The 27,687-nt window shown below is 51.8% G+C and overlaps 1 protein-coding gene across 1 annotated transcript; it reads left to right on the top strand.

The window, feature by feature from the left end:
- Window positions 1-249: 249 nt before the first annotated feature.
- ARRB2 (arrestin beta 2) lies at window positions 250-27,421 on the top strand. The gene is made up of 15 exons (XM_069767324.1): window positions 250-416; window positions 10,950-10,980; window positions 11,609-11,669; window positions 15,263-15,307; window positions 15,500-15,696; window positions 15,780-15,839; window positions 16,279-16,346; window positions 23,735-23,870; window positions 23,953-24,037; window positions 24,174-24,246; window positions 24,329-24,466; window positions 24,553-24,636; window positions 24,719-24,792; window positions 25,562-25,616; window positions 26,185-27,421. The coding sequence occupies exons 1-15, from the start codon at window positions 394-396 to the stop codon at window positions 26,279-26,281; spliced, it is 1,227 nt and encodes a 408-aa protein (XP_069623425.1). The 5' UTR covers window positions 250-393; the 3' UTR covers window positions 26,282-27,421.
- The last annotated feature ends 266 nt before the right edge of the window (window positions 27,422-27,687 follow it).

Raw genomic sequence — 27,687 nt, 5'->3', positions numbered from 1 at the left:
GCAGCACAGCTGAGCAGTAGGAAGATGTGATTTGGGTATTAGCTTAGAGTCAGCCAATCAGAAGGCGATCTCAGTGACTGTATTTACATAGTCGCACGCACGCCGCGCTCAGCCAATCACAGCGCTTCTTTTCCGTGTCTCCCCCACGGAGATGTCATCAGTGTTCGCACTTCATGACGTCACTACACACCTTCAGAGGGCGGGGTCACCGCCGAACTGATGACGTCAGTAGGCGTGCCAGTCCTTCACGGTGTGAGCCTATGAGGATGCACGGTGGCGGGAACGTACTCGGGACTCCGCCTTGTTTGAAACCGTGCGCGTAACCGTCAGGGGAGGAGAAGCAGAGGAGAGAGAACCCACAGCGCGGCCTCCAGAGGCGGCGGATCCGTGACCATGGGGGAGAGAGCGGGAACCCGGTGAGTGCTGTCCGGGGTTTATGAATGTCCGGGCCGTCACCTCCTCCTCCCCCGGTCCCGTATATCCCCTGTACTGATATCCCCTCCTCCCCCGGTGCCGTATATCCCCTGTACTGATATCCCCTCCTCCTCCCCCGGTGCCGTATATCCCCTGTACTGATATCCCCTCCTCCTCCCCCGGTGCCGTATATCCCCTGTACTGATATCCCCTCCTCCCCCGGTGCCGTATATCCCCTGTACTGATATCTCCTCCTCCCCCGGTGCCGTATATCCCCTGTACTGATATCCCCTCCTCCTCCCCCGGTGCCGTATATCCCCTGTACTGATATCCCCTCCTCCCCCGGTGCCGTATATCCCCTGTACTGATATCTCCTCCTCCCCCGGTGCCGTATATCCCCTGTACTGATATCCCCTCCTCCTCCCCCGCTGCCGTATATCCCCTGTACTGATATCCCCTCCTCCCCCGGTGCCGTATATCCCCTGTACTGATATCCCCTCCTCCTCCCCCGGTGCCGTATATCCCCTGTACTGATATCCCCTCCTCCCCCGGTGCCGTATATCCCCTGTACTGATATCCCCTCCTCCTCCCCCGGTGCCGTATATCCCCTGTACTGATATCCCCTCCTCCTCCCCCGCTGCCGTATATCCCCTGTACTGATATCCCCTCCTCCCCCGGTGCCGTATATCCCCTGTACTGATATCCCCTCCTCCTCCCCCGGTGCCGTATATCCCCTGTACTGATATCCCCTCCTCCCCCGGTGCCGTATATCCCCTGTACTGATATCCCCTCCTCCTCCCCCGCTGCCGTATATCCCCTGTACTGATATCTCCTCCTCCCCCGCTGCCGTATATCCCCTGTACTGATATCTCCTCCTCCCCCGGTGCCGTATATCCCCTGTACTGATATCCCCTCCTCCTCCCCCGCTGCCGTATATCCCCTGTACTGATATCTCCTCCTCCCCCGGTGCCGTATATCCCCTGTACTGATATCCCCTCCTCCTCCCCCGCTGCCGTATATCCCCTGTACTGATATCTCCTCCTCCCCCGCTGCCGTATATCCCCTGTACTGATATCTCCTCCTCCCCCGGTGCCGTATATCCCCTGTACTGATATCCCCTCCTCCTCCCCCGCTGCCGTATATCCCCTGTACTGATATCCCCTCCTCCCCCGGTGCCGTATATCCCCTGTACTGATATCTCCTCCTCCCCCGGTGCCGTATATCCCCTGTACTGATATCTCCTCCTCCCCCGGTGCCGTATATCCCCTGTACTGATATCCCCTCCTCCCCCGGTGCCGTATATCCCCTGTACAGATGTCTCCTCCTCCCCCGGTGCCGTATATCCCCTGTACTGATATCCCCTCCTCCCCCGGTGCCGTATATCCCCTGTACAGATGTCTCCTCCTCCCCCGGTGCCGTATATCCCCTGTACTGATATCCCCTCCTCCCCCGGTGCCGTATATCCCCTGTACTGATATCCCCTCCTCCCCCGGTGCCGTATATCCCCTGTACAGATATCCCCTCCTCCCCCGGTGCCGTATATCCCCTGTACTGATATCTCCTCCTCCCCCGATGCCGTATATCCCCTGTACTGATATCCCCTCCTCCCCCGGTGCCGTATATCCCCTGTACTGATATCCCCTCCTCCCCCGGTGCCGTATATCCCCTGTACTGATATCCCCTCCTCCCCCGGTGCCGTATATCCCCTGTACTGATATCCCCTCCTCCTCCCCCGGTGCCGTATATCCCCTGTACTGATATCTCCTCCTCCCCCGATGCCGTATATCCCCTGTACTGATATCCCCTCCTCCCCCGGTGCCGTATATCCCCTGTACTGATATCTCCTCCTCCCCCGGTGCCGTATATCCCCTGTACTGATATCCCCTCCTCCCCCGGTGCCGTATATCCCCTGTACTGATATCCCCTCCTCCCCCGGTGCCGTATATCCCCTGTACTGATATCCCCTCCTCCCCCGGTGCCGTATATCCCCTGTACTGATATCCCCTCCTCCCCCGGTGCCGTATATCCCCTGTACTGATATCTCCTCCTCCCCCGGTGCCGTATATCCCCTGTACTGATATCTCCTCCTCCCCCGGTGCCGTATATCCCCTGTACTGATATCCCCTCCTCCCCCGGTGCCGTATATCCCCTGTACTGATATCCCCTCCTCCCCCGGTGCCGTATATCCCCTGTACAGATATCTCCTCCTCCCCCGGTGCCGTATATCCCCTGTACAGATATCTCCTCCTCCCCCGGTGCCGTATATCCCCTGTACTGATATCCCCTCTTCCCCCGGTGCCGTATATCCCCTGTACTGATATCTCCTCCTCCCCCGGTGCCGTATATCCCCTGTACTGATATCCCCTCCTCCTCCCCCGGTGCCGTATATCCCCTGTACTGATATCTCCTCCTTCCCCGGTGCCGTATATCCCCTGTACTGATATCCCCTCCTCCCCCGGTGCCGTATATCCCCTCCTCCTTCCCCGGTGCCGTATATCCCCTGTACTGATATCTCCTCCTCCTCCCCCGGTGCCGTATATCCCCTGTACTGATATCCCCTCCTCCCCCGGTGCCGTATATCCCCTCCTCCTCCCCCGGTGCCGTATATCCCCTGTACAGATATCTCCTCCTTCCCCGGTGCCGTATATCCCCTGTACTGATATCTCCTCCTCCTCCCCCGGTGCCGTATATCCCCTGTACTGATATCCCCTCCTCCCCCGGTGCCGTATATCCCCTGTACTGATATCCCCTCCTCCCCCGGTGCCGTATATCCCCTGTACTGATATCTCCTCCTCCTCCCCCGGTGCCGTATATCCCCTGTACTGATATCCCCTCCTCCCCCGGTGCCGTATATCCCCTGTACTGATATCCCCTCCTCCCCCGGTGCCGTATATCCCCTGTACTGATATCTCCTCCTCCCCCGGTGCCGTATATCCCCTGTACTGATATCCCCTCCTCCCCCGGTGCCGTATATCCCCTGTACTGATATCCCCTCCTCCCCCGGTGCCGTATATCCCCTGTACTGATATCCCCTCCTCCCCCGGTGCCGTATATCCCCTGTACTGATATCACCTCCTCCTCCGCTGCCGTATATCCCCTGTACTGATATCCCCTCCTCCCCCGGTGCCGTATATCCCCTGTACTGATATCCCCTCCTCCCCCGGTGCCGTATATCCCCTGTACAGATATCTCCTCCTTCCCCGGTCCCGTATATCCCCTGTACTGATATCCCCTCCTCCCCCGGTGCCGTATATCCCCTGTACTGATATCTCCTCCTCCCCCGGTGCCGTATATCCCCTGTACTGATATCCCCTCATCCCCCGGTGCCGTATATCCCCTGTACTGATATCCCCTCATCCCCCGGTGCCGTATATCCCCTGTACTGATATCCCCTCCTCCCCCGGTGCCGTATATCCCCTGTACTGATATCCCCTCCTCCCCCGGTGCCGTATATCCCCTGTACTGATATCCCCTCCTCCCCCGGTGCCGTATATCCCCTGTACTGATATCCCCTCCTCCCCCGGTGCCGTATATCCCCTGTACTGATATCCCCTCCTCCCCCGGTGCCGTATATCCCCTGTACTGATATCCCCTCCTCCCCCGGTGCCGTATATCCCCTGTACTGATATCCCCTCATCCCCCGGTGCCGTATATCCCCTGTACTGATATCCCCTCCTCCCCCGGTGCCGTATATCCCCTGTACTGATATCCCCTCATCCCCCGGTGCCGTATATCCCCTGTACTGATATCCCCTCCTCCCCCGGTGCCGTATATCCCCTGTACCGATATCTCCTCCTCCCCCGGTGCCGTATATCCCCTGTACTGATATCCCCTCCTCCCCCGGTGCCGTATATCCCCTGTACTGATATCCCCTCCTCCCCCGGTGCCGTATATCCCCTGTACTGATATCCCCTCATCCCCCGGTGCCGTATATCCCCTGTACTGATATCCCCTCCTCCCCCGGTGCCGTATATCCCCTATACCGATATCTCCTCCTCCCCCGGTGCCGTATATCCCCTGTACTGATATCCCCTCCTCCCCCGGTGCCGTATATCCCCTGTACTGATATCCCCTCCTCCCCCGGTGCCGTATATCCCCTGTACTGATATCTCCTCCTCCCCCGATGCCGTATATCCCCTGTACTGATATCCCCTCCTCCCCCGGTCCCGTATATCCCCTGTACTGATATCTCCTCCTCCCCCGGTCCCGTATATCCCCTGTACTGATATCTCCTCCTCCCCCGGTGCCGTATATCCCCTGTACTGATATCCCCTCCTCCCCCGGTGCCGTATATCCCCTGTACTGATATCCCCTCCTCCCCCGGTGCCGTATATCCCCTGTACTGATATCCCCTCCTCCCCCGGTGCCGATATCTCCTCCTCCCCCGGTGCCGTATATATCCCCTGTACTGATATCTCCTTCTCCCCCGGTGCCGTATATCCCCTGTACTGATATCCCCTCCTCCCCCGGTGCCGTATATCCCCTGTACTGATATCCCCTCCTCCCCCGGTGCCGTATATCCCCTGTACTGATATCCCCTCCTCCCCCGGTGCCGTATATCCCCTGTACTGATATCCCCTCCTCCCCCGGTGCCGTATATCCCCTGTACTGATATCCCCTCCTCCCCCGGTGCCGTATATCCCCTGTACTGATATGCCCTGGTGCCGTATATCCCCTGTACTGATATCCCCTCCTCCCCCGGTGCCGTATATCCCCTGTACTGATATCCCCTCCTCCCCCGGTGCCGTATATCCCCTGTACTGATATCCCCTCCTCCCCCGGTGCCGTATATCCCCTGTACAGATATCCCCTCCTCCCCCGGTGCCGTATATCCCCTGTACTGATATCCCCTCCTCCCCCGGTGCCGTATATCCCCTGTACTGATATCCCCTCCTCCCCCGGTGCCGTATATCCCCTGTACTGATATCCCCTCCTCCCCCGGTGCCGTATATCCCCTGTACTGATATCCCCTCCTCCCCCGGTGCCGTATATCCCCTGTACTGATATCCCCTCCTCCCCCGGTGCCGTATATCCCCTGTACTGATATCCCCTCCTCCCCCGGTGCCGTATATCCCCTGTACTGATATCCCCTCCTCCCCCGGTGCCGATATCTCCTCCTCCCCCGGTGCCGTATATCCCCTGTACTGATATCTCCTTCTCCCCCGGTGCCGTATATCCCCTGTACTGATATCCCCTCCTCCCCCGGTGCCGTATATCCCCTGTACTGATATCCCCTCCTCCCCCGGTGCCGTATATCCCCTGTACTGATATCCCCTCCTCCCCCGGTGCCGTATATCCCCTGTACTGATATGCCCTCCTCCCCTGGTGCCGTATATCCCCTCCTCCCCCGGTGCCGTATATCCCCTGTACAGATATCTCCTCCTCCCCCGGTGCCGTATATCCCCTGTACAGATATCCCCTCCTCCCCCGGTGCCGTATATCCCCTGTACAGATATCTCCTCCTCCCCCGGTGCCGTATATCCCCTGTACTGATATCTCCTCCTCCCCCGGTGCCGTATATCCCCTGTACTGATATCTCCTCCTCCCCCGGTGCCGTATATCCCCTGTACTGATATCCCCTCCTCCCCCGGTGCCGTATATCCCCTGTACTGATATCACCTCCTCCTCCGCTGCCGTATATCCCCTGTACTGATATCCCCTCCTCCTCCCCCGCTGCCGTATATCCCCTGTACTGATATCCCCTCCTCCTCCCCCGGTGCCGTATATCCCCTGTACTGATATCCCCTCCTCCCCCGATGCCGTATATCCCCTGTACTGATATCTCCTCCTCCCCCGGTGCCGTATATCCCCTGTACAGATATCCCCTCCTCCCCCGGTGCCGTATATCCCCTGTACAGATATCCCCTCCTCCCCCGGTGCCGTATATCCCCTGTACAGATATCTCCTCCTCCCCCGGTGCCGTATATCCCCTGTACTGATATCTCCTCCTCCCCCGGTGCCGTATATCCCCTGTACTGATATCTCCTCCTCCCCCGGTGCCGTATATCCCCTGTACTGATATCCCCTCCTCCCCCGGTGCCGTATATCCCCTGTACTGATATCACCTCCTCCTCCGCTGCCGTATATCCCCTGTACTGATATCCCCTCCTCCTCCCCCGCTGCCGTATATCCCCTGTACTGATATCCCCTCCTCCTCCCCCGGTGCCGTATATCCCCTGTACTGATATCCCCTCCTCCCCCGATGCCGTATATCCCCTGTACTGATATCTCCTCCTCCCCCGGTGCCGTATATCCCCTGTACTGATATCCCCTCCTCCCCCGGTGCCGTATATCCCCTGTACTGATATCCCCTCCTCTCCCAGAGGCCCCGGGCCTCCCGTCTGGCCCCGGGCCTCCCGTCTGGCCCCGGGCCTCCCGTCTGGCCCCGGGCCTCCCGTCTGGCCCCGGGCCTCCCGTCTGGCCCCGGGCCTCCCGTCTGGCCCCGGGCCTCCCGTCTGGCCCCGGGCCTCCCGTCTGGCCCCGGGCCTCCCGTCTGGCCCCGGGCCTCCCGTCTGGCCCCGGGCCTCCCGTCTGGCCCCGGGCCTCCCGTCTGGCCCCGGGCCTCCCGTCTGGCCCCCTGCTCGCCCCGGGCCTCCCGTCTGGCCCCCTGCTCGCCCCGGGCCTCCCGTCTGGCCCCCTGCTCGCCCCGGGCCTCATTTCGGGTCTGCTTTGTGTTTTTTCCATCCAGAGGTCGATGTCTCCGCGTCTCTTCCCTTATATGCAGATTATTTGTGGGACGCTTTGCCTTAAAGCCTCGACATACAGCGCCTTAAAGGGGTGTGTTATGTCATTGCTGATATTAATCCCCCCCAGTTCTGGAATCCCGGTCACATGCCGACATTTTCTGCTAAATCCTTGTGTATTTCTCCTGCTCGGCCACTGTCACTGTACTGTGGTCATGTCTGAGCCTCTTAAAGGCGGCGGTCACATGGCCTGGATGTACTCGGACATTGATCCGATGGATGGATCCCACCTTGTGGGAATAAAAGGACTAGAAATAGGAAAAACCCAATGTGGCTAAACAAAGAAGTAAGACAGGCAATTAACAGTAAAAAGAAAGCATTTGCACTACTAAAGCAGGATGGCACCATTGAAGCTCTAAAAAACTATAGGGAGAAAAATACTTTATCTAAAAAACTAATTAAAGCTGCCAAAAAGGAAACAGAGAAGCACATTGCTAAGGAGAGTAAAACTAATCCCAAACTGTTCTTCAACTATATCAATAGTAAAAGAATAAAAACTGAAAATGTAGGCCCCTTAAAAAATAGTGAGGAAAGAATGGTTGTAGATGACGAGGAAAAAGCTAACATATTAAACACCTTCTTCTCCACGGTATTCACGGTGGAAAATGAAATGCTAGGTGAAATCCCAAGAAACAATGAAAACCCTATATTAAGGGTCACCAATCTAACCCAAGAAGAGGTGCGAAACCGGCTAAATAAGATTAAAATAGATAAATCTCCGGGTCCGGATGGCATACACCCACGAGTACTAAGAGAACTAAGTAATGTAATAGATAAACCATTATTTCTTATTTTTAGGGACTCTATAGCGACAGGGTCTGTTCCGCAGGATTGGCGCATAGCAAATGTGGTGCCAATATTCAAAAAGGGCTCTAAAAGTGAACCTGGAAATTATAGGCCAGTAAGTCTAACCTCTATTGTTGGTAAAATATTTGAAGGGTTTCTGAGGGATGTTATTCTGGATTATCTCAATGAGAATAACTGTTTAACTCCATATCAGCATGGGTTTATGAGAAATCGCTCCTGTCAAACCAATCTAATCAGTTTTTATGAAGAGGTAAGCTATAGGCTGGACCACGGTGAGTCATTGGACGTGGTATATCTCGATTTTTCCAAAGCGTTTGATACCGTGCCGCACAAGAGGTTGGTACACAAAATGAGAATGCTTGGTCTGGGGGAAAATGTGTGTAAATGGGTTAGTAACTGGCTTAGTGATAGAAAGCAGAGGGTGGTTATAAATGGTATAGTCTCTAACTGGGTCGCTGTGACCAGTGGGGTACCGCAGGGGTCAGTATTGGGACCTGTTCTCTTCAACATATTCATTAATGATCTGGTAGAAGGTTTACACAGTAAAATATCGATATTTGCAGATGATACAAAACTATGTAAAGCAGTTAATACAAGAGAAGATAGTATTCTGCTACAGATGGATCTGGATAAGTTGGAAACTTGGGCTGAAAGGTGGCAGATGAGGTTTAACATTGATAAATGTAAGGTTATACACATGGGAAGAAGGAATCAATATCACCATTACACACTGAACGGGAAACCACTGGGTAAATCTGACAGGGAGAAGGACTTGGGGATCCTAGTTAATGATAAACTTACCTGGAGCAGCCAGTGCCAGGCAGCAGCTGCCAAGGCAAACAGGATCATGGGGTGCATTAAAAGAGGTCTGGATACACATGATGAGAGCATTATACTGCCTCTGTACAAATCCCTAGTTAGACCGCACATGGAGTACTGTGTCCAGTTTTGGGCACCGGTGCTCAGGAAGGATATAATGGAACTAGAGAGAGTACAAAGGAGGGCAACAAAATTAATAAAGGGGATGGGAGAACTACAATACCCAGATAGATTAGCGAAATTAGGATTATTTAGTCTAGAAAAAAGACGACTGAGGGGCGATCTAATAACCATGTATAAGTATATAAGGGGACAATACAAATATCTCGCTGAGGATCTGTTTATACCAAGGAAGGTGATGGGCACAAGGGGGCATTCTTTGCGTCTGGAGGAGAGAAGGTTTTTCCACCAACATAGAAGAGGATTCTTTACTGTTAGGGCAGTGAGAATCTGGAATTGCTTGCCTGAGGAGGTGGTGATGGCGAACTCAGTCGAGGGGTTCAAGAGAGGCCTGGATGTCTTCCTGGAGCAGAACAATATTGTATCATACAATTATTAGGTTCTGTAGAAGGACGTAGATCTGGGTACTTATTATGATGGAATATAGGCTGAACTGGATGGACAAATGTCTTTTTTCGGCCTTACTAACTATGTTACTATGTTACTATGTTATGATGGCTGACTATCGGATGGGCCTGGACAAGGGTGAAGAACATTGCCGGGAGGCGTCTGCTCATCTGCAGATCCATCATTCTGGATTATTGGCGTTTTTATAGTAAACTCGATCATCAGGGACATTTCTGGCATGAAATGATGGTTCAGGACTCCGATACTCCGGCATCTGAAAGCCTTGGAGAGGTGTGATCAGTGTGCGGCCGTGTGGTGTCCTCACACTGTGGCCTCTTGGGTAACCTCACTTCCAGGGACTCTTCCTCTTTCTCTCCTTCCTCCTTCTGTAATCTCTCTGTATACTGTGACCACTGCAGATTAGGGGACTAATCCTAATCTCTGGGGTGTGTCGGGTCCCCCTGTTAGCCGTCGTGAATGTTAGTACACCCGGCGCTGCTCGGGGCCTGTGTGCGTTCTGGGGGGAGGGGAATCAGTCGTGTCGAGAGCGCGGCCGGATGGCCACCTGCAGTACGGAGGCCTGCGCCATCTCAGGTGTGCTGTAGCCACTAATGAGCTAGGGAGACATGGTGGGCAGGCCTAGCCGCCATCTTTGTGGCTTCTCCTCCGGTAACGGGACATGTGTGAGACTCTCTGCTCCGCTGACACCTGCTGTAAACCTATTTCAGTATTTAGGTTATCGGCCAATCAGCACGCAGCTTTGAGTCCTTCGTAGCAGTCAGATAAAATGAAAGCTACACTGTGATTGGTTATGTGCAACCCACATCTGTCAGCAGCCAATCACGGATCAGCTTTCATTTTACTTGCGTAGTTGACAGAAATGAAAGCTGAGTTCTTATTGGTTGCAATTAGAAAGGTTTATTTATTTTTCTAGTTCTGTTGTGACCAATCAAAAGGCGGTTTTCGCTTCTTATCCTGATATTAATGTCGTTCAGAGCAACCAATCGCAGAGCGGCTTTCATTTTACTTGGGTAGCTGGGGTCATGAAAGCTGTGCTGTGATTGGTTGTCGTGGACAGTGACAGAGTGGCTCTAGTTGCTATGGGCGATAGTGAGGCCTAAGACGTCCTTTCCATCATGTCGCGCCCACGTTTCCTCTTTTCTGTGCGGTCAGGAAGGAAGCGCCTCATGGCGCCGTGTGCCCGTTCTGAAGGGTCACGTCGCTGCCTTCCTCTAGTTGCACCACATATTCTACTCCAGTCATATCCAAAGCTGCAGTCACGGTGTAACGTGGGGCTGCGCACGGTCTCACGGGTCCGAGCGGTGGCAGTTTTCTGTCAGGGGATCCAGTGACTGACAGGCAGCAGAGATCCTGTAACTAAGGAGCCGGCAGACGGGATCTCATGGGCCCCACCGATAGATGACTGACAGTAGGACCCTGCGGACACCTGTGTTCTCGTTAAAGGGACGTGCAGGGATGCTCTTCTGCTATCAAAAGGCGCAGTCCTATGTAAAACATTCGCTTCGCCACCAAGTGGTCAGATGTCTGTGGTTTCTATAACATAAATGTGAATTCTGAATTTATTTTCTTTCTTTGCAGAGTTTTTAAGAAATCCAGCCCGAATTGTAAGGTGAGTGCTCCACGGTGACCGTCCAGCGAGGAAAGGGTTAGCCGGTAATGTTGCAGTCACCATGGCGGTCCCCAGGGTGGGCCGAGGTAAACAGCTGAGGAGGAGGCAGAGGCAGCCTTATCTCCGGAGGCCTGCGGTGCTGCGCTCCCCAGGGTGGGCCCGGGTACAGGGCGAGGTAAACAGCTGAGGAGGAGGCAGAGGTCTGCAGGCGACTGATAAGGAGGCATGGACCTGTCCGATCTGGAGAGGATCCGCTGCATCGTGCCCCGGGGCCCCACCGTCTACAAGAAGCAGCTGCGGGACGTGGTACTGACTGGGGGGGGGACGTGGTACTGACTGGGGGGGGACGTGGTACTGACTGGGGGGGGGGGACGTGGTACTGACTGGGGGGGGGGGGACGTGGTACTGACTGGGGGGGGGGACGTGGTACTGACTGGGGGGGGACGTGGTACTGACTGGGGGGGGGACGTGGTACTGACTGGGGGGGGGACGTGGTACTGACTGGGGGGGGGACGTGGTACTGACTGGGGGGGGGGGGGGGACGTGGTACTGACTGGGGGGACGGCAGGGGGAGCGACAACTGGCAGGGAGTCAGCTTATTCATCTAATGTTCTCCCGCTTCTTGCAGCTGACCGTGTACCTGGGCAAGAGGGATTTTGTGGATCACCTTGATCGTGTGGATCCTGTCGGTGAGAACATGTTTATGCCACTAGTTGCAACATTGGGGTTTTATATCTTTGTATTCTGCCCTTCTGTGATGAAATAAAAGCCAATAAGTGGAGACTGATGAAAGCTGCCTAACCTTTTATATATATCATGTATTATACCCCAGAGCTGCACTCACTATTCTGCTGGTGCAGTCACTGTGTACATACATTACATTACTGATCCTGTATTATACTCTAGAGCTGCACTCACTATTCTGCTGGTGCAGTCACTGTGTACATACATTACTGATCCTGTATTATACCCCAGAGCTGCACTCACTATTCTGCTGGTGCAGTCACTGTGTACATTACATTACTGATCCTGTATTATACTCCAGAGCTGCACTCACTATTCTGCTGGTGCAGTCACTGTGTACATACATTACATTACTGATCCTGAGTTATATCCAGTATTATACCCCAGAGCTGCACTCACTATTCTGCTGATGCAGTCACTGTGTACATACATTACATTACTGATCCTGAGTTATATCCAGTATTATACCCCAGAGCTGCACTCACTATTCTGCTGGTGCAGTCACTGTGTACATACATTACTGATCCTGTATTATACCCCAGAGCTGCACTCACTATTCTGCTAGTGCAGTCACTGTGTACATACATTACATTACTGATCCTGAGTTACATCATGCATTATACCCCAGAGCTGCACTCACTATTCTGCTGGTGCAGTCACTGTGTACATACATTACATTACTGATCCTGAGTTACATCCTGTATTATACCCCAGAGCTGCACTCACTATTCTGCTGGTGCAGTCACTGTGTACATACATTACATTACTGATCCTGAGTTACATCCTGTATTATACCCCAGAGCTGCACTCACTATTCTGCTGGTGCAGTCACTGTGTACATACATTACATTACTGATCCTGAGTTACACCCTGTATTATACTCCAGAGCTGCACTCACTATTCTGCTGGTGCAGTCACTGTGTATAATTATAATTAGATACAAGCACAATTGGTACCAAGCCTCCTTATATAACAGTGTGGGCTATACCTTGTGCATCTCTAATAGATATATTTGTACTGCACTAACTTACATCATCCCCCTGTGTATATATGTTTCTAGCAGGGAAATAGTACTGTCATTTTTTATTTTTTATATTTGTTTGCTGTATATGTCCCTTCCTTCTGTGTATGGTTTATAGGGTACACCTCAATAGGTTTGTCCTTCCCTTTTTCTTTTCTTTTTTAGTGGTGCATCTTTTTGCACTTTTTGCATGACTTCAGGTTTTATATTACCTATTATATATTAAAGGTTAAGTTTTAATAGGATCCAATTGCTATTTCTCTGCAGTCACTGTGTACATACATTACATTACTGATCCTGAGTTACCCCCTGTATTATACTCCAGAGCTGCACTCACTATTCTGCTGGTGCAGTCACTGTGTACATACATTACATTACTGATCCTGAGTTACCCCCTGTATTATACTCCAGAGCTGCACTCACTATTCTGCTGGTGCAGTCACTGTGTACATACATTACATTACTGATCCTGAGTTACCCCCTGTATTATACTCCAGAGCTGCACTCACTATTCTGCTGGTGCAGTCACTGTGTACATACATTACATTACTGATCCTGAGTTACATCCTGTATAATACTCCAGAGCTGCACTCACTATTCCGCTGGTGCAGTCACTGTGTACATACATTACATTACTGATCCTGAGTTACCCCCTGTATTATACTCCAGAGCTGCACTCACTATTCTGCTGGTGCAGTCACTGTGTACATACATTACATTACTGATCCTGAGTTACATCCTGTATAATACTCCAGAGCTGCACTCACTATTCCACTGGTGCAGTCACTGTGTACATACATTACATTACTGATCCTGAGTTACCTCCTGTATTATACTCCAGAGCTGCACTCACTATTCTGCCGGAGCAGTCACTGTGTACATACATTACATTACTGATCCTGAGTTACCTCCTGTATTATACTCCAGAGCTGCACTCACTATTCTGCTGGTGCAGTCACTGTGTACATACATTACATTACTGATCCTGTATTATACCCCAGAGCTGCACTCACTATTCTGCTGGTGCAGTCACTGTGTACATACATTACATTACTGATCCTGAGTTACATCCTGTATTATACCCCAGAGCTGCACTCACTATTCTGCTGGTGGTTACTGTGTACATACATTACATTACTGATCCTGAGTTATATCCTGTATTATACTCCAGAGCTGCACTCACTATTCTGCTGGTGCAGTCACTGTGTACATACATTAGATTACTGATCCTGAGTTACAGCCTGCCCTGTATTATACCCCAGAGCTGCACTCACTATTCTGCTGGTGCAGTCACTGTGTGCATACATTACATTACTGATCCTGAGTTACCCCCTGTATTATCCTCCAGAGCTGCACTCACTATTCTGCTGGTGCAGTCACTGTGTACATACATTACATTACTGATCCTGAGTTACATCCTGTATTATACCCCAGAGCTGCACTCACTATTCTGCTGGTGCAGTCACTGTGTACATACATTACATTACTGGTCCTGAGTTACATCCTGTATTATACTCCAGAGCTGCACTCACTATTCTGCTGGTGCAGTCACTGAGTACATACATTACATTACTGATCCTGAGTTACATCCTGTATTATACCCCAGAGCTGCACTCACTATTCTGCTGGTGCAGTCACTGTGTACATACATTACTGATCCTGAGTTACATCCTGTATTATACCCCAGAGCTGCACTCACTATTCTGCTGGTGCAGTCACTGTGTACATACATTACATTACTGATCCTGAGTTACATCCTGTATTATACTCCAGAGCTGCACTCACTATTCTGCTGGTGCAGTCACTGTGTACATACATTACATTACTGATCCTGAGTTACATCCTGTATTATACCCCAGAGCTGCACTCACTATTCTGCTGGTGCAGTCACTGTGTACATTACATTACTGATCCTGAGTTACATCCTGTATTATACTCCAGAGCTGCACTCACTATTCTGCTGGTGCAGTCACTGTGTACATTACATTACTGATCCTGAGTTACATCCTGTATTATACCCCAGAGCTGCACTCACTATTCTGCTGGTGCAGTCACTGTGTACATACATTACATTACTGATCCTGAGTTACCTCCTGTATTATACTCCAGAGCTGCACTCACTATTCTGCTGGTGCAGTCACTGTGTACATATATTACATTACTGATCCTGAGTTACCTCCTGTATTATACCCCAGAGCTGCACTCACTATTCTGCTGGTGCAGTCACTGTGTACATTACATTACTGATCCTGAGTTACATCCTGTATTATACCCCAGAGCTGCACTCACTATTCTGCTGGTGCAATCACTGTGTACATACATTACATTACTGATCCTGAGTTACATCCTGTATTATACCCCAGAGCTGCACTCACTATTCTGCTGGTGCAGTCACTGTGTACATGCATTACTGATCCTGAGTTACATCCTGTATTATACCCCAGAGCTGCGCTCCTGTGTGTGACACTACACCTCTGGCTCTGTCCGCTCATCGCCTGCCTGTGTCTTGTTTTGTAGACGGCGTGGTTCTGGTGGATACGGATTATCTGAAGGACCGGAAAGGTACTGCTCCCCTCCCCCGGTCATGTGTCGGCGGCTCTTGCTCCATCGGCCCTTTACTTCCCCAGTTGTTCCTCTTATCTGACCTTAAAGGGGAAGTTTGAGCGTTAGTCTGTCACTTCCTGATCAGCTGGTGTTGGGGGCTGCAGCCTGTCGGGGTCTTCTCCCTGCATCGCTTCTTCTCTCCCTCTGCAGTCTACGTCACCCTGACCTGCGCCTTCCGCTATGGCCGGGAGGATCTCGACGTCTTGGGCCTGTCCTTCCGGAAGGATCTGTTCATCTCCACGTTCCAGGCGTATCCCCCACTACCCGAGGAGAAGAAGCCCCTGACCCGACTGCAGGAGCGGCTGATCAAGAAGCTGGGGGAGCAGGCGCACCCCTTCTACTTCACAGTCAGTCCTCACCCTCTTCTCCTCATCTACCCAGGGGGCTTCTTTTGCTTTTTTGGTCATGTTCCTTTTTTTTTCTCTCTCAGATTCCACAGAATTTGCCGTGTTCAGTGACTCTGCAGCCGGGACCGGAGGACACTGGGAAGGTGAGTGACCGGGCCCCTACATCCTGACCCCCAGGGGGCGTTAGTGACATCTACATCAATTCAGGGTCCGGCACATAATGGGGGTCCCAAGTGTCATGGCAGACGTCACTGACAGCGCAACCCCTAGGAAAAAATAGAATCCTAAATAGCACATTTTACTTAATATTTTTGAAATTATTTATTATTATACTAATATTCCTTATTTTATGATTACTAGTAAATATTTTATATTACTATCATTATTTATATTTTATTAAAATATTATAAATTTTATTCTGAAAAAGGAAAGAAAGAAAAAAAAATAAAAAATATATATATATATATATATATATATATATATATATATATATATATATATATATATATATATATATATATATATATATATAAGTCAATGATTGATTAGGTTAACCCTTGCACGTCTTGTTGTCTTTTTCAGGCCTGCGGTGTCGATTATGAAATCCGTGCCTTCTGCGCCAAATCTGTGGAGGAGAAGATGCATAAAAGGTGAGACTGGGCCGGTCCTATGCAGTCACCTCGCTGATTGCACACTGACGATGGTCTGTGCCCCGGTAATGCCCACTGGGGCGCCCGACAACTGCGCAGTAAATGTGTAAACCCCTTCTTAACCCCTTTCTGCCATCGGACGTACTATCCCGTCTAGGTGACCTGGGACTTCATTTCCATGGACTGGCTAGTAGGGGGAGCGTGGCCAGGTGTCAGCTGATTATCACAGCTGGCACTATGAGCCAGGAGTTGTCAAGGACCGATCCCAACACTTTAACCCCCGGGACACTGCAATCAAACATGTTCGCAGCGTTCCGGTGGCATAGGGAAGCATCGCACAGGGAGGGGGCTCCCTGCGTGCTTCCCTGAGACCCTCAGAACAGCGCGATGTGATCGTGTTATTCCGAGGGTCTCCTACCTGCAGGCCCCTGGATCCAAGATGGCTGCGGTGTCCTTCTTGGTCCTGCAGGGAGGTGGCTTTCTCCGTGCCTGCCTAGAGCAGGTGCTGAGACGCCTCCTACACTGCCTGATCGCTGATCTATAAAGTGCTGTGCAAAGTGTCAGATCAGCGATCTGACACTATATAGTGATGTCCCATTTTGGGACAATGTAAAAATATTAAACTGTTCATTTAGGAATTTTAAAAAATTATTTTTAAAGGAGAAAAAAAAATTCCAATAAATACATTTCTTTATGTAAATAGAAAAACAAAACAATAAAAGTACACATTTAGTATCGCCGCATCCGTAACGACCCGACCTATAAAACTGTCCCACTAGTTGACCCCTTCAGTGAACACCGCAAAAAAAATAAATAAAAAGCAAGGCAAAAAACAACGCTTTATCGTCATACCGCCAAACAAAAAGTGGAATAACACGCGATCAAAAAGACGGATATAGATAAACATGGTACTGCTGAAAACGTCATCTTGTCCCGCAAAAAAAAAAATGCCACCATAGAGCGTCATCAGCGAAAAAATAACTCTCAGAATATAGCGATGCAAAAATACCATATATACTCGAGTATATGCCGAGACCCCTAATTTTGCCACACAAAACTGGGAAAACTTAATGACTCGAGTATAAGTCTAGGGTGGGAAATGCAGCAGCTACTGGTAAATGTCAAAAGTAAAAATAGGCACCAATAAAAGCAAAATTAATGGAGACATCAGTAGGTTAAGTGTGTTTGAATATCCATATTGAATCATGAGCCCCATATAATGCTCCATAAAGTTTATGATGGGCCCCATAATATGCTCCATACAAAATACTCCCCTCTCGTATCTGCGTACCAGATGCTGGAGTCGCCCCTGGCTCAGGCCCCCGGCACTTGTGGTGATCACCTTTTCCACCGCCGTGCGCCGCTGTATCTTCAGGTCTCTGGTGACTGTTCAGGCAGAGGGCACGCACTAACCATGTCATCGTGCCCTCTGTTGGAACGTCACAGCCAGAGGCCAGCGGTGGAACGGGGACAGGTGAATTTCACATGGCTCACCCTCCCCCGTCATACTCACCCTCCTGGCGCTTTCTCTGCAAGTCCCTGCTTCTCCGATAGTCACTGGCGTGCGCTGTCAGCATGTTCTTGTGTTCAGCGGTCACATGGTACCACTCATTAAAGTAAATAATATGCGCTCCATCTCTATGGGAGTGGAGTCGCGTCCATACTCATTACTTTAATGAGCGATACCACGTGACCGCTGAATACAGGAAGAGCTGCCAGCGCCGGGACAATAGAAATGCAGAGACTGTGCCGGGAGCAGGTGAGTATGATGTGACAGCTGCCGCTCCCCCGCCGACCCCTGGGACAATGCCTGGAGTATAAGCCGAGAGGGGCACTTTTAGCCTTAATAAAAAAAAAAAAAGGCTGAAAACCTCGGTGTATATACAGTAATTATTTTTTCTATAAAATAGTTTTTATCGTATATCGCTGTAATCGTAGTGACCCGAAGAATAAAACTGCTTTATCACTTTTACCAAACGCGGAATGGTATAAACACCCCTCCTCCCCCCCCCAAGAAATTCATGAATACCGTATATACTCGAGCATAAGCCGAGATTTTCAGCCCAAATTTTTGGGCTGAAAGTGCCCCTCTCGGCTTATACTCGAGTCACGGTGGGCGGCAGGGTCGGCGGGTGAGGGCGCTGAGGTATACTTACCTAGTCCCAGCGATCCTGGCGCTGTCCCTGCCGTCCCACGGTCTCCGGGTGCTGCAGCTTCTTCCCCTTTTCAGCAGTCACGTGGGACCGCTCATTAGAGAAATGAATAGGCGGCTCCACCTCCCATAGGGTGACCGCTGATAGAGGAAGAGGCTGCAGCACAGAAGATCGTGGGACGGCAGGGGAAGCCCCAGGATCGCTGGGACTAGGTAAGTATGTCATATTTACCTGTCTGCGTTCCACACGCCGGGCGCCGCTCCATCTTCCCGGCGCCGCTCCGTCTTCGCGTCCTCTTGCACTGACTGTGCAGGTCAGAGGGCGCGATGACGCATATAGTGTGCGCGGCGCCCTCTGCCTGATCAGTCAGTGCGCAGAGACGCCGGGACGAGACGCCGGGAGCTGCAAGCAAGAGAGGTGAGTATGGCTTTTTTTTTATTTTTTTTTTTATTATTATTGCAGCAGCAGCAGCAGCAATGGCACAGATTTATATGGAGCATCTGTGGGGCAATAATGAACGGTGCAGAGCACTATATGGGGCACAGCTATGGGGCAATAATGAACGGTGCAGAGCACTATATGGGGCACAGCTATGGGACAATAATGAACGGTGCAGAGCACTATATGGCACAGCTATGGGACAATAATGAACGGTGCAGAGCACTATATGGCACAGCTATGGGGCAATAATGAACGGTGCAGAGCACTATATGGCACAGCTATGGGGAAATAATGAATGGTATGGAGCATCTATTTTTATTTTTGAAATTCCCCGGTAGCTGCTGCATTTCCCACCCTAGGCTTATACTCGAGTCAATAAGTTTTCCCAGTTTTTTTGTGGCAAAATTAGGGGGGTCGGCTTATACTCGGGTCGGCTTATACTCAAGTATATACGGTAGCTGGTTTTTGTTCTTTGTCTCCCAAAAATCGGAATAAAAAGCGATCAAAAAATGTCACGTGCCCAAAAATGTTACCAATAAAAACGTCAACTCGTCCCGCAAAAAACAAGACCTCACATGACTCTGTGGACCAAAATATGGAAAAATTATAGCTCTTGGAATGTGGTAACGCAAAAAATGTATGTATTTTATTATTTTTCCCTAACTAGGGGGGGTTTGATTTACTTTTATAGCGGATTTTTATGACTGGCAGCTGTCACACGCTAAGAGACGCTTTTCATTGCAAAAAATATTTTTTTTCCATTTTTTTTTTTCCTTTCGGGTTTGGATTATGTTTACGGTTGGGGTTAGGGTAGGATTGTGTTGGGGTCAGGGTTGGAGATAGAATTTGGGGGTTTCCACTGTGTAGGCACATCAGGGGTCTCCAAACGCTACATGGCGCCACCATTGATTCCAGCCAATCTTGCGTTCAAAAAGTCAAACGGCGCTCCTTCCCTTCTGAGCCCCGACGTGCGCCCAAACAGTGGTTCTCCCCCACATATGGGGTACCAGTGTACTCGGGACAAATTGTACAACAACTTTCGGGGTCCACTTTCTCCTTTTAGCCTTAGCAACAAGTTGTTTTTTTTCACAAGGCTATGTGCACACGTTGCGGATTAGGCTTGGGAGTTTCTGGTGCGGATTCTGCCTCTCCTGGCAGAAAACGCACCTGCGGATTTGTCGTGTTTTTTTTTTTTTGTGCGTTTTTGCTGCGGTTTTTACCTCTTCGGTTTTCTATAATGGAATGCTGCAGATTCACAAAAAAGTGACATGCTACTTCTTTTAAACTGCAGCGTTTCCGCAGCGGATTTTCCGCAAAATGTGCACAGCATTTTTTTTTTTTTCTCATTGATTTACATTGTACTGTAAATCAATTGCGGATCTGCAGTGTTTCTGCACCGCAATAAACGCTGCGGATCCGCAGAGAATCTGCAATGTGTGCACATAGCCTAAATGTGGTTTTGAGCACCTGGAGGGGTGCAGTTTTTAGAATGGGGTCACTTTTGGGTATTTTCAGCCATATAGACCCTTCAAACTGACTTCAAATATGAGGTGGTCCCTAAAAAAAAAAAATGGTTTGGTAAATTTTGTTGTAAAAATTAGAAATCGCTGGTCAACTTTTAATCCTTATAACTTCCTAACCAAAAAAAAAATTTGTTTCCAAAATTGTGCTGATGTAAAGTAAACATGTGGGAAATGTTATTTATTAACTATCTTGTGTCACATAACTCTCTGGTTTAACAGAATAAAAATTCAAAATTTGAAAATTGCGAAATTTTCTAAATTTTTCACCAAATCTCCGATTATTTATTTTTTTTACAAATGAACGCAAAAATTATTGACCTAAATTTACCACTAACATGAAGCCCAATATGTCACGAAAAAACAATCTCCGAATCGCTAGGATCCGTTGAAGCGTTTCCGAATTATTACCTGATAAAGGGACAGTGGTCAGAATTGCAAAAAATGGCCAGGTCATTAAGGTCAAAATAGGCTGGGTCATGAAGGGGTTAATATCTGGTTTCTCTGCAGAGAGATGACTGACATTGGAGGCCCGGAGCCCGAGGCTGCACCACTGAGGCTGCACCACTGAGGCTGCACCACTGAGGCTGCACCACTGAGGCTGCACCACTGAGGCATGCAGATGGCGGGAGACACTTACTGAGCGGCGCAGTAGTGCAGCGTTGGGCCTGTGGTTTCTACACCTGATATCTCAGCCTATGAGGACGATGATAAACGTCACATTTCCCCACTTTAGTGTTCATCCTCTGTCCCACCAGACCCGTGTGCGCCCATCTGCCGGCCAGCAACCCTCCGGACCTGGCAACCAATATGGCCGCCAGTGCTTCTTCCATTGGGCGTGACAGGCTGTGTAGGGATTTGTCGTTCAGGGACGCACGTGCTGACATTTTCCTTACTGGTTATATCTGTAGGGTAATTACTGGGTTATTTGTGATCGCTGCGAGCGGCGCCCCCCGCAGACTGAGCGCTGCCACCCGTGTCTGGGGAGAGCTCGTGTTTCCCTATAGGCTCTGTCCTGTGGGGCCCGGAAACTGCTGCCATATTTACAGCCGGCGCCCAAGCAACTACAGAACGGTGTACGTGGGAAAGTGGGGGCCCAGCATGTAGCCGTGGGGGGTCCTGTACGTGGCCGTGGGAAGGTGGGGGGTCCTGTACGTGGCCGTGGGAAGGTGGGGGGTCCTGTACGTGGCCGTGGGGGGGTCCTGTACGTGGCCGTGGGGGGGTCCTGTACGTGGCCGTGGGGGGGTCCTGTACGTGGCAGTGGGGGGGTCGTGGCCGTGGGAAGGTGGGGGGTCCTGTACGTGGCCGTGAGGGGTCCTGTACGTGGCCGTGGGGGGTCCTGTACGTGGCCGTGGGGGGTCCTGTACGTGGCCGTGGGAAGTCCTGTACGTGGCCGTGGGAAGTCCTGTACGTGGCCGTGGGAAGGTGGGGGGTCCTGTACGTGGCCGTGGGAGGTCCTGTACGTGGCCGTGGGAAGTCCTGTACGTGGCCGTGGGAAGGGGGGGTCCTGTACGTGGCCGTGGGGGGGTCCTGTACGTGGCCATGGGAAGGCGGGGGGTCCTGTACGTGGCCATGGGGGGGTCCTGTACGTGGCCGTGGGAAGGCGGGGGGTCCTGTACGTGGCCATGGGAAGGTGGGGGGGTCCTGTACGTGGCCATGGGGGGGTCCTGTACGTGGCCGTGGGAAGGGGGGGTCGTGTACGTGGCCGTGGGAAGGGGGGGGGTCCTGTACGTGGCCGTGGGAAGGCGGGGGGTCCTGTACGTGGCCGTGGGAAGGGGGGGTCGTGGCCGTGGGAAGGTGGGGGGTCCTGTACGTGGCCGTGGGGGGTCCTGTACGTGGCCGTGGGGGGTCCTGTACGTGGCCGTGGGGGGTCCTGTACGTGGCCGTGGGAAGTCCTGTACGTGGCCGTGGGAAGTCCTGTACGTGGCCGTGGGAAGGGGGGGGTCCTGTACGTGGCCGTGGGGGGGTCCTGTACGTGGCCGTGGGAAGGCGGGGGGTCCTGTACGTGGCCATGGGAAGGTGGGGGGGTCCTGTACGTGGCCATGGGGGGGTCCTGTACGTGGCCGTGGGAAGGGGGGGTCGTGTACGTGGCCGTGGGAAGGGGGGGGGGGGTCCTGTACGTGGCCGTGGGAAGGTGGGGGGGGTCCTGTACGTGGCCGTGGGAAGGCGGGGGTGTCCTGCACGTAGCCGTGGGAAGGTGGCATTTTACCTGGAGGAAGCCTCTTTCTGACCTTTTTTTTTTTTTTTTAAATTATTTTTAATTCATAGAATTGCACCTCCCTGGAAAGAAGTGTCTGTCTAGGTGTCCTGATAGTTTCTGATAGCTTGGGGGTCTTTAAAATGAAGTGAGATGTTGCAGGTGATAATGGGTCGCCGGTGAGGACGGCAGCGGGTACTGAGGACCCCCCATTGATGCGGTTGTGTGGCCACAGCATTAGCGCCGCCCCGCAGTGGTTAGCCACAGACACGCGCTCTCGCAGTCGCACAGGAAGACGGGTAGACATTGCTGCCGCCAACACTGGCTGCTTCCCTCCCCGCCGCCGGTGTCCAGTCATTTAGAGGAAGTTTATATGAACCCTCTTAAAGGGACATGACCGGTATAACTGTGTAGGGGTCCTTCCCGGGTGCAGCCCCGCTCGTACCCGTTCTCAGCACTTCGGTGAATTGTGGGGGCCGGGAGATTTGCCTTTAATTAAAAACCCCCTAAAGTCAGCCTTGTATCCAGACGGAAAACACCAAATGTTTAATTATAGAGGGAGGTAACGAGCGGTGGGTGGGACGGTGAGACCCTGCGTGGAGTCAGCGGTTCTGGGAAGGTCGTACGCCCACGTATCTGGTTGCCGGCACGGCCTGTGCAGGGGAGATCACTTTTATTGTTTCCTCCTGGCATCTTCCATGAAGGACGTCGGGGGGGGGGGGGGGGGGTAAGGTAAAAATAAGCGTGCGGGGAGGATGGGAGCTTAGACGGGGAGGGTGGGGGGTCGGGAGCGATCTACACTGGCTGTGCTTTACGGGGTGGCATAGCAGACCGCTCTACCATCCACCCAGGAGGCGGCGTCTCCCCTGTAACTGGGGCTGATACACCCAAGCCCCAGTTTCAGGGGAAATGTATATTTTTCTACTTTTACAATCCTTTGGCGGAGGACACAATGTGTGAAATGAATTTTCTGAGCGGACCCATTGTAACGAGCTCAGCTGTGTAAAGCGCGGCGGTGAATAGCAGAAGCGGTCGTGTTGCCGCCATCAGACAAGTCGTTCTGTGTCTCCTCTTTAGGAACTCCGTGCGTCTGGTCATCAGGAAGGTGCAGTTCGCCCCCGAGAAGGCCGGACCGCAGCCCGTAGCAGAGACCACCAGGCATTTCCTGATGTCCGACCGCTCCCTGCACCTGGAGGCCTCGCTCGATAAGGAGGTACCGAGGGGCAAGCACCGGTGCATTATGGGATGTTTAATTTCCCGTTCCCCCCCCCACTAACGCTTGTGTGCCTTTCCAGCTGTATTACCACGGGGAGCCCATCAATGTGAACGTGCACGTAACCAACAACACCAGCAAGACGGTGAAGAGGGTGAAGGTATCCGGTACGTGGCGCAGTCTGCCGTTGTAGGAGAACCCCGCCGACCATTGACACTCCCCATTCTGGTGCTCAGTGGGGGTCTCGGCAGTATCCACTATGGCAGCGGTGGTCTTATTAACCCTTGTGTGTTTCCCCTCCAGTCCGGCAGTACGCTGACATCTGTCTCTTCAGCACAGCCCAGTACAAGTGCCCAGTGGCTCAGATAGAGCAGGAGTGAGTACGGCCCCCCCGTACCCGGCCGTGTCTGCTCGTCGGCCCCCTGTGCTCTCTGACCACTGTTCTCATTTCTTTCCAGTGACCAGGTCGCCCCCAGCTCCACGTTCTGTAAAGTTTACACTCTCACCCCCCTGCTGTCCAGCAACCGGGAGAAGAGGGGCCTGGCCCTGGACGGGAAGCTGAAGCACGAGGACACCAACCTGGCGTCAAGTACCATGTGAGCGGCCGCTGCATGGTGACCGGGCTGGGTGGGGGGGTCGTAATGCGACCGAGGCTTGTAACCTCTGCCTGGTTTCCTTCCAGAGTGAAGGAAGGCTCCAGTAAGGAGGTGCTGGGAATACTGGTCTCCTACAAGGTGAAGGTGAAGCTGGTGGTGTCCCGTGGAGGGTGAGTGCTCGGCCACTGCGGCCATTGTAGGTGGGGTGTGTGGTGAGCGCAGAGCTGATATCGCCGTCATGTCTCCCCCCAGTGATGTCGCGGTGGAGCTGCCTTTTGTCCTGATGCATCCAAAGCCCTCTGAGACGGCGACGCGGCCCCTGTCCGGTGAGTTTGTAAGCTCCCAAATCCCCCGCCATCCCTGTCCGGTGATTGTGTTTGCTGGTGCCAAACACACTCTCTCCCCATCCGGAGGGTGGGCTGTAGTAAACCCTGTTCAGACAGTGTGGTGGAGGACAAACTTCGGCCAGCCCACCCATGTCTGGTGAGTGTTGTTTGCCTCCCCCCCCACCCACTGTCCAGAGAGTGTCGCTCGCTCCCCCTACCCACTCTCCACTTTCCAGTGAGTGTCGCTCGCTCCCCCCCTCCCACTGTCTGGTGAGTGTCGCTCGCTCCCCCCTCCCACTGTCTGGTGAGTGTCACTCGCTCCCCCCTCCCACTGTCTACTGTCCGGTGAGTGTCGCTCGCTCCCCCCTCCCACTGTCCGGTGAGTGTCGCTCGCTCCCCCTACCCTCTTTCGACTGTCCGGTGAGTGTCTCTCGCTTCCCACTGTCCGGTGAGTGTCGCTCACTCTCCACTGTCCGGTGAGTGTCGTTCACTCCCCCTTCTCACTCTCCACTGACCGGTGCCGCTCTGCCCTGAGCTGCTACTTGTGTCTGCTGCCATTTTGTGGGGAGAGCATGGTATTACCTCCGTACTCCAGCACCTACAGGTGGGGAGACATTTGTAAACGTGTTGCATGGACCATCCTGGTCAGATTTTCCTCCTGTTTTTCTGTCCTGGGGGGCTCCGGACTGGTTTTCTTGCTCAATAACGAGTCTTGCTGGATTGTCAGAGCTGATCATGGGTCCATGTCTTTGTTTCTTCTGCTTCCCAGAGTTCCCGCAGACAGACGTCCCGGTGGACACAAATCTCATAGAATTTGAAACCAAGTAAGTGAACCCTTCTCTACCTCCGCCTCCACTTAGTCACGTTATTTTCGGGGGGAAATACCGCCTGTAACGGGGTCTACCAAGCTGGGGTACCTCTTTCAGTACCACCCCGTGTTTCAGGAAGTCCACTCTGCTTTTAATGTAGATTCTGAATGAAGGACGCTGGCTGAAATTTCTTGATTACATGAGAGCATATAAAAGCTGACTGCTACCCCACGTATTTCCAGTCTAAGAACACCCTTTATTTACAGCACACAGAATATATAACACAGATACACAGGGCAGGCCAATAGGAACACAGCAGGCCAGACCTACATTACAATAGCCGCAGGGGGCCGGAGCCTGCCGATATTTACTGTGGGAATTACAAAGGTGGGGGGGAGGTCAGAAAGAGAATATCTTGTCCAGGGGCGCAGCCTATGGACTGATGCATTTCACATGGAAACTATTATACATACATATACTGTATAACATTCTTGGTGGGGGGTTCTGTAACACCGCCAGTCACTGTTCTGTACCCTAGAGCGATGCCTTCTGCCCGCTGCTGATTGTCTGCTCTTCTGTCCAGTTTCCCTCAGGACGACGACATCGTATTTGAAGACTTTGCCCGGCTGAGGCTGAAAGGAATGAAAGACGACAAGGACGACGACGAAGCCTACTGCTAGCCGAACGTGCAGAGGCTCCACCCCCTGTCACTGGAGGCTCCGCCCTCTTGCCATGAGCTGGGGTCCGCCCCCCTAAATCCTGCAACGGGGGGAATCTCTTACAGATTTATCGCACGCGCTCAGAGTGTGGCCGAGGGCAGGCGGCGTACAGGTGTATGTATATAGCAAACGCACGCGCCGCCGGGCACCGAGACACAGGTGGCGCCACAACGTAGGCTCCGTCACTGCACATCGGGAGCAGTGAGCGTGCATGGCCACGACGGAACGATTGTACATAGGACGCGGGATGGGCGGGGGGTGGGGAGGAGGCCATGCTGCCAATCACGTACATAAGCGGCATTTAATGTGATTGCGTCACTCTATACGTCTCGTTTATACCGACCGATCAAACCTTTCTACACGAGCGCGTTCACACCTGTTGTTTGTGTCTGGGATTTTTTTTTTTATACATTTTTTATTTTAGTTTTTTTTACTTTAGTTTTTTTATATAGGAAATATGTATTTTCCCTTAAGCGTCCTTGTGGCCTGCCCGGTACGCGCACACAGCACAGGTAACAATACTGCACTGCCTTCTCGCACCTTTCTAGAGGCCTCCGCAGGGTTTTCTTTTTTTAATTAATTTTATTCTAACAGCTGTGAATTATTAGGATCTGGGGGCCAATTTCCGGGGCCCCTCTTAAGGGCCAGTTTTATGTCGCGATCATGAAATTTTACTGGATTTTTTTTTTTTTTTTTTAAGGGGGGGGGGGGGAGGGAGAGGAACTGAGGCATTTGGAGTCCTGCTGATACAGGAGGGGCACAGGGGGATTCTGGGGTCTCAGAACTGTAGGCAGGGACGACACACGCTCACACCGTCGCTCAGCACCCAATCTGTCAGCCCCTTCTGTAACCACCTTCGCACAATTGGCCAGTGCCAGACGCCCCCGTCCTCTCCTGGTTTTTTAACTTTTTTTTTTTTTTCTGCTTTGAGTCGTAATATATTTTTGTCCTCTGATGTAAAAATGATCTTTCTGTCTTGTCGATAAAGCTCCACAGGTTTAAAGAAAAACAACAACAAAAAACTACAAAAAAAGCTTTTATTTTTTATTTTACGTTTTTGCTACCAATATTTGGTGAGGAGCAATAAATTCTGGTGAATGACGGCCGCCTCCTGCGTCTGGTTACGGTACATGCATGAAACTGAGATAAAGAAAAGGATAAAAATAATAATAATCAAAAATAATCTTCCATCTGCAAGCTGTGTTGAAATTCTGGTGGGTGTGGGTTTTTTTTTAATTATTTTTTTACACATCTACTATTGATTTTAAGTGGGATTACAAAACTTTGTTGTATATCCTATCAGAAGGCGAAGAGAAATCTGCTTCTTCCTCCTTCAGAACCGATCTTTTATTCTCAATTCAGGGGTA

The sequence above is a fragment of the Ranitomeya imitator genome, chromosome 4 (genome assembly GCF_032444005.1).
Source record: "Ranitomeya imitator isolate aRanImi1 chromosome 4, aRanImi1.pri, whole genome shotgun sequence".
Classification (NCBI taxonomy): domain Eukaryota; kingdom Metazoa; phylum Chordata; class Amphibia; order Anura; family Dendrobatidae; genus Ranitomeya; species Ranitomeya imitator.
The sequence above is the reverse complement of the archived record's forward strand: the minus strand, read 5'-3'. Positions and strand labels throughout refer to the sequence as shown.

Excerpts from the sequence above, each read along its gene's own strand:
- ARRB2 (XM_069767324.1), top strand. The coding sequence starts at position 394 with ATGGGGGAGAGAGCGGGAACCCG. Across the intron at positions 15,308-15,499 it reads TTATCTGAAGGACCGGAAAG|TCTACGTCACCCTGACCTGC; the intron begins GTACTGCTCCCC and ends CTCCCTCTGCAG. Across the intron at positions 24,793-25,561 it reads GGCGACGCGGCCCCTGTCCG|AGTTCCCGCAGACAGACGTC; the intron begins GTGAGTTTGTAA and ends TCTGCTTCCCAG.